This window comes from Cucumis sativus, chromosome 6, assembly GCF_000004075.3.
Source record: "Cucumis sativus cultivar 9930 chromosome 6, Cucumber_9930_V3, whole genome shotgun sequence".
In the NCBI taxonomy this organism is placed as follows: Eukaryota; Viridiplantae; Streptophyta; class Magnoliopsida; order Cucurbitales; family Cucurbitaceae; genus Cucumis; species Cucumis sativus.
The window spans coordinates 24,253,474-24,260,218 of NC_026660.2; the positions used below are offsets into that span (position 1 = coordinate 24,253,474).

Consider the following 6,745-nt stretch of genomic DNA (forward strand, 5'->3'; position numbering starts at 1 on the left):
TCAAAAGTATCAAGTAGGTGATTGGATTGGCAATTTTCTGCCAAATATATTTGAAAAGCATCTAATAAATTCTAATTCTCAAATTTTAATTTGACCTAAAGTTAAAATATCTTTAAATTTTTTCAGTATCAACATCCATCGTCGATCAAATATTTCCAACATACAGTTTTACAATTCAAGTATGTGTTGGACACAAATTTACAAATTAGGTTTCATTAGTTATAAAGTTTAATTTGTTTCTCATATATGGATTTTTAATTAGGTACAAAATAATTAAATATATCAAGGACCAATATATATGTAATTGAATATTTAACAACTTATTAGACATGACAACATTGAAAGTTTAGTAACCTACGAGCTTGAAAGTTAGAGAATTACACTTCAATAGTTTTAGGTTCCAAATTGAAACAAACCTACAATTTCAAATACTAAACTTGTAATTCATTGAAAGAATAACTTTTAGATTAGGTTACTTTATCCTTATTTTTCTTTTCCTCTTTTTACTTTCATTTATACATAACCACATTTAAAAGTAAGATGTTAAAAACACGAGCATACAAGAAGGTGGATCGAAAACTATAGAAGCCAAGCAATAGGAATCAAACATTCATATGTTATGTCAACTCACTTTTATCTTTATAAAAATTATGCCTCAAATTACGAGTTTTATTGACATTGTCATATTTGTATGATATATATATTGTAAAATTTAAAATCATACTAAAGTTTTTTAAACAAACAACAAAACTAAAGGATATTTAGTCAACATTTGTATGATGAAACACTACTACTTCGGGTAACTCTTACCTTAGTTCGACGCAACATTCGGAGGAAGAAAGTCTAATGTTTTACATTAACACGATAAGATAAGAAGGTGACGTTAAGAAACCAGCCTTTGATTTCAAGAGAATACAACGATATAAATTGAAGTGATAAAATGATACATATATGGTCCTTTTGAAGTGTATCTTACAAGGTAAGTAGAAGTTATAAATTATCAGAGATAGAAGAGGACATAACAAAAAATAATGAAATCGGGTCCTTCAATAGTTGCTTGGATTCATGAGACACAAGTTGATCTGAAGAGCATACTGGTTCCTACACTTTAACATCTTAGGACTTTCTAACGATACAAGTCACTAGTAAGCAGGTTAAAAAATGCCAAGGATAACCCCTATAGCCGTGCTGCATCTTCATGTAATTTCAGAGCTGTTGTTTAGATTTACATATACACTCTGGATATGAGTTTTCGTAGAATGATTCTTCGGTTCTGAATCGCGCTCGACCCTTTATTCCAGCCTGTGGACCTCTTCGTCTCCTTGGACCCCCCTGTCTGTGAAGATTATTATTGATGTCAATTACTTGTTGCTTTGCTCTTTAAAGAACCAGATAAATAAAATGGTTCCTAATCAATTTGGAGCTTGGTGCCTGTCTAGATTGTGGAAGATGTGGAAGCAACTCTCGTGAAGACAACCGAGTGAGAAATTTATACAAATTGCAACAAAGTTTACCTGTTCTTATGCATCTTCTGCACATGATCTGATAGTGAGGAACCTTCTGTTAGCTGTCCCCTTTCCAGCTTATCAAAAAGTTCAACAAGCCCTTTTCTACAAATGACAAATAGAGTGAAAATGTAATAGAAGGGGACAACAAAACAGTCCGAAGGAACTACTATCGATATCAATTTCGTGAAGATGAAACAACCATCAACATCTATCATAAATATTGAATATTCAAAATCGTTTCAAACATGCACAGAAATGCACCTCAATTATTGTGCTGGTCCCTAATAGGTTAGATTGGCAAGGTAACTCGTTGGAGATTACATTTTAAGTAGGCATCTACGACAAAGTTAACCTATTCTCTTTAACCATTTGCTATGATCATTACAGGCGGATCCTTTAGAGAGTTTTAATAACGTGCCAAACATTTTGAAGAAAGTTTCAATAAGTTATAAACCCCAAGAGTTGCTTGCAATACATAAAAAGTACTAAAAAAAACTAATCATGTAAAATCAAGTGTGAAAAAACAGGATGAGAAAATTTTCTAACAAAACTGATTATCAGACAGCTAAGATTTAGCGAAGAGATAAACCTGTCATAGAATGCTCCAGAGAAAGGTCTGGTTGCTTTCAAATAAGTCTTACCTCTCTGGAGTGATGGTTTTGCGATGCCCTAGATATCTCCGGTGGCCCTCTACAGCTCTTGCCATGTTCCCGGAGTAAGTTGGAATGAAAACGTCACTCTCAATTGAAATTATATAATCAAGTGCTGCACTCTGAGAAGCATGATTGATGAATGGCTTCAATTCTTCCTCTGTTGCAAGTGTTTCCTGTTAGGAGAACACAGTTAGCCATAATTGCACCAGATTTGTAAACTGGCATAACTAAACCACTCCTCATTGAGGTTATAAGAAATTATGGTGGACTAACTTTGGTAACAATATTTGGAAACCGAGAAGAAAGCTCAGAAAGTCGAGTATCACCACCATAGATTTCCCCAGCTGCAATGTAGATTAATGTTGATGGAAGATAACCAAGAGCCTGCAGGAATATTCCCACTTCCTTGGGAGTAAGCGGACAAAGGCCTTCTATTCTGTGCTCTGTTGAGTTTATAATTTTTACCTTCCAATGAGGAGTTTTTTCCCTATAAAAGAATAACAACAATGAGAAACAGGAAAAGGATGAAGACTGAAATAACTTCTACATATTTTATTTCTAGAGAAGTCCGACATGCGCATACATAATATTCACCTCATTATTTTTAGCTCTTCAGCTTCAAGATGAGTCAAACCATAAGTACAACCAGTGAAGGAAAGCATGTCTTTCTCATATCTCAAGTGAAGGGCAATATATCTTTCTCCACGCAACCTAAGCCGCTCGACCAGCTTCTGTGGTGTCACCGTCATGCATGCTCAGAACCTAATTTAGCAGGAAGCCCTATAGGAGACCTCTTAAATTTATAGATACTGGGAAAAAAAGTTATAGGAAGCCTAAATTGACGTTCGTTATCACCCCACTATAAGATGAATTTCTCGTATATTTCTAGATGAGCATTTGAAAGGATCTTCAATCCTTTTTGGTTGTGATGTTACTTTGATGAGAATTTCTGAACGGTTAAACCTACATCAGTTCACTAAATCCAAACATCTACAGCATGTTCGATATCTAGAAATTTAGAAAACGGCATTAAGTTATTCATGCAACATGAGCTAACAAATATTTTAAAACCAGCAACAATCCAAACCTTTCCAAAGTTCTCAATTGGTGGAGCAAAATGAAGGGCTTCATACATTGCACGACATCTGAGCCTTTGAATATCTAGGGGCAGGTCGTTATTTGCCAATCGAGAATCAGATTTTGCAACATGAATGACCTACAGAAATGTACTTGATAAGACAGCAGCACGTCATTCAAAGAAATCATTAAACAACCAATCAAGAAGGAAAGATTAAAAAAAAAAAATCAAACAGGTGTAGCCTTTTCAGCTGAACAGTTCAAGATATAACAAGAAAATACTTTGAATTTTAACTGACTAATATGTGTCTGAAGAGTGGAGACTACAATTGCAATTTCAAATTAGATATTGTAATTGCCAAGACTACAGAAACATCCAACCGAACTTCAGAATGATCAATAAACTAAAAATTTTTAGAGGAAATTAGCTCTTTCAATTAAATTCAAGTTTATGGTTGGATCTCTTGTGGATTACTGTGAATCCAAACTAAGGATTGTAACCAGCACCAAGCAGATGGAGAAATTCAAAAAAAGAAGGTTCCTCGTTTTAACTTCAAACTCATACATAGTAGTTTTTGAAACATTCAAAATACCTGATAATCTCTCCATAACCGTGCAATCTCTTCATAGTAACCAAAGCCAGCCCATGAAGTGAAATGCTTACGAGCATGGGGAATAGACTCCAATTCCTTGGGGAGCTCCTTCACTATCTTAACATCACTTTGTAAGGTTTTGATAAAGTGATGTTCGTTGAAAATATCTGAAAATGTACTGTGAAAAATTGTATATTACTAATTGGGGTTAAATTATAAACAGAATCAGAAATTAACTGATCCTCAAATTGGCAACAGAACATAAATGCAAGTACCTTGTATCATGCCAAAACGAACGTTTATCCAATTGAGGAATAACTAGAGTCCCATTTAAGATTCGTGCCACAGCCACCATGTCAGAAATCTATTTTATAAATTAAAAAAAAATGTCCCATAAACAAAATCTTATCAACAAATTTGTAAAATTTATTTCTAAGGAAGTAGATAAACCAAAATAAGTATTTGTAAATAATATTTGGTCAATTTCCGATCATCGGTAATAAAGTTAGCAACTTACACCTGCTCGCATTTGATTTAGTCCTCCATTACTTCTCACTGTGATGTAATGATCTGAAGTTTGGGCAGCTGACACAGTAACGAGAAATTAGAATCAAAATAATGATCCATTTGTGTTCTGTGTGCAGGCATGGACTAAGAATGCAATGACAAAAATTTACAAGATAGTTAAAATCTAAAATATCTTTTCTTAAACTTCAACAACAAATGAGATCACAACCACTGTGTAAACATGCTTGCACTCTATAACTGAAGGAAAAAAGGACATGAGTACCTTCATATCTTGATGTAGGCTTGACACAGGGATGGAAGCCATAGCTCGATGGAGCATTCCACAGGTGATCAACAGATTTCTTCATAACAAAGAGCACAGCCAATTTAGTGACTGTTTTCCCCCCTTTTCTTAAAAGGAACTGGACAAAATTCATTAAAGCACGAAAAAATAACATCCTGGGAGCAGGGGGAAGAGAACTCCCCCTCCTAATGAAGACTACTAAGGAAAGAAGCCCTCCATTCCCTTGGTGATGGGGAGTACTTACAAAGGAATTTACTATAGCTGTGACACTGCACTTTTAGATTGAATATACTTCCTTTTTTCCTAAATTCTGAAGAAATAAATAAAAAAAAGAAACCCGTGATAAAAAGAAGCTGGCTTCAGAACAATTTCTACATTGTTGAAGGTGTACAAAATAATTTAGCACTAGGCAAAGTTTCCTGAACGAGAGTATTTTTTATTCACCCTTTGAATGATATGCAATCTTGAAACGTTGCTTCTTCCGCTCTTCATCTTTAAGATTTTATTTGATAAAAGAAAAATCTACATTACACAGTGTTGTTCTTACGCAGTCTAGCTAGATTTCAACTAATACAAATGCCACCCTTAATTCACACTCAATCCAATGTCTTCACATACGTGTATTTCAATTCCAAATTATCAAACCACAGGCAGCTAACATGTCGGAAACAAAAGAACGGTAATGAAAATGACGATACGAAAGCACAAGCTAAACTAAATCTTGCAACAAAACAAAATACCAAACAATAAAATGAAATTATACCGACAATAAAGCGAAGAAAGCACCATACCAGCTCAGATTTAGATTGAAATTTCTCTGGCTTTGAAAACAACGGTTTCTGTTCATCATCCAGTATGTTTCTGGTGCAGAACAAGAAAACGAATATGGAAGATGCAAAAATTAAAATCAAGAAAAGGGTAACAGCAAAAGGGGAGGATGATTTTCGTATGATAAATCTGGAAGTTGGTGGGATCCTGTGTTGAACAAAGCTTCGGTTCACCATTTCAGCTACGGATCTCGACCATTTCTATCTCTCGATTATTCTTCAAAAAATTTTGGCTCGTGGAGCAAAATCAGCTCGTTCCAAGTGAAACATTCTTCGAGTCAGCGTAAGATTGATACGAGCAATTGGGCTCAACCGATGCTACGTCCGAAATAATTTCAGAATTGGTGTTTCTTTCTGTTCTTCTTCTCCTCTGTTTTTTCCGACAACAACGTATCCAGTGGTGGTTTAAACCTACTTCTTAGTAAAAGAATAATTAACCCTTTTTTATTTCTACTTTAACTGCCTAACTTAGTTTTTAAATTTTGTCTACAAAACATAGCTTTTATATATATATAGTCAATAAATAATAAATATGTTTGATTTTAATAAACTAAAATATAACAAAATCCAATATTTTAATACACTTATAGAAACCTATAAATATATATTATTAGAAACTCAATTTTTACTCTATTTAATAGATATTTTCTAAATTATATAAGATGAATTGTTCAAAATGGTAATACTATTTAAATATTTATCGATATAGTAAAATATTAGGAAAATTTTTACCAGTTGTAAAATAAATTAAAATATTTACAACTTATAGCAAAATTTTATATTTTACTAAATATATAAATTGATAGACTTCTATCACTATCTATCAATGCCACTTATATAAGCTATCAATGTGTGTCATCGATAAAATCTATAAATTTTACTATAGTTTGTAAATATTTTTTCAAATTTGTTATTTTTTACAATTCTCCAAAATATTAAGAAAGTTACATTTGATGATAAAAAAAAATGTAGAAAAAAAACAATTCATAACATTTTTTTTTCATATTGCAAGTTTGACAAATATGACGGTAATTAAAATTTGATACTTTTGCAAAGTTTGAAAGTATAAATGACATAAACCCTAAATAATGTAATGTAAGTGTAAACAGTAAAGCTTGAATAAGAATGTCAAATACTAGTGAGGTATTATACTTCTCAAATACATGCAAGTGGTAAAAGAAAACTAAATTTTGTTTATTAAGCTCGATATGTACGTGGTATGGACTCGTTTTTTAAAAGTGGACTAAAAAAAAGATACTCGAGCTGTTAATTTATA

The 6,745-nt window shown here is 32.9% G+C and overlaps 1 protein-coding gene across 2 annotated transcripts; it reads right to left on the minus strand.

The window, feature by feature from the left end:
- Positions 1-897: 897 nt before the first annotated feature.
- LOC101202945 (O-fucosyltransferase 38) lies at positions 898-5,872 on the minus strand. 2 transcript variants are annotated; one of them, XM_004148605.3, is made up of 11 exons: positions 5,434-5,872; positions 4,622-4,700; positions 4,349-4,416; positions 4,107-4,195; positions 3,832-4,009; positions 3,249-3,377; positions 2,756-2,892; positions 2,435-2,648; positions 2,150-2,334; positions 1,515-1,610; positions 898-1,336 (listed from the first exon to the last, which is right to left on the minus strand). In XM_004148605.3, exons 1-11 carry the CDS (start codon positions 5,644-5,646, stop codon positions 1,207-1,209), a joined length of 1,518 nt encoding a protein of 505 aa, XP_004148653.2. In that variant the 5' UTR covers positions 5,647-5,872; the 3' UTR covers positions 898-1,206. The 2 variants fall into 2 exon arrangements, 1 of the variants encoding a protein (XP_004148653.2); XR_004217671.1 differs by having other exon boundaries at positions 1,318-1,336; positions 2,098-2,334.
- Positions 5,873-6,745: the final 873 nt, after the last annotated feature.

Coding starts and splice junctions, on each gene's coding strand:
- LOC101202945 (XM_004148605.3), bottom strand. CDS start 5,646: ATGGTGAACCGAAGCTTTGTTCAACACAGGATCCCACCAACTTCCAGA. Junction 3,378..3,831: donor GGTTATGGAGAGATTATCAG/GTATTTTGAATG, acceptor ACATTTCTGTAG/GTCATTCATGTTGCAAAATC. Junction 1,337..1,514: donor CAGAAGATGCATAAGAACAG/GTAAACTTTGTT, acceptor TAATCTTCACAG/ACAGGGGGGTCCAAGGAGAC.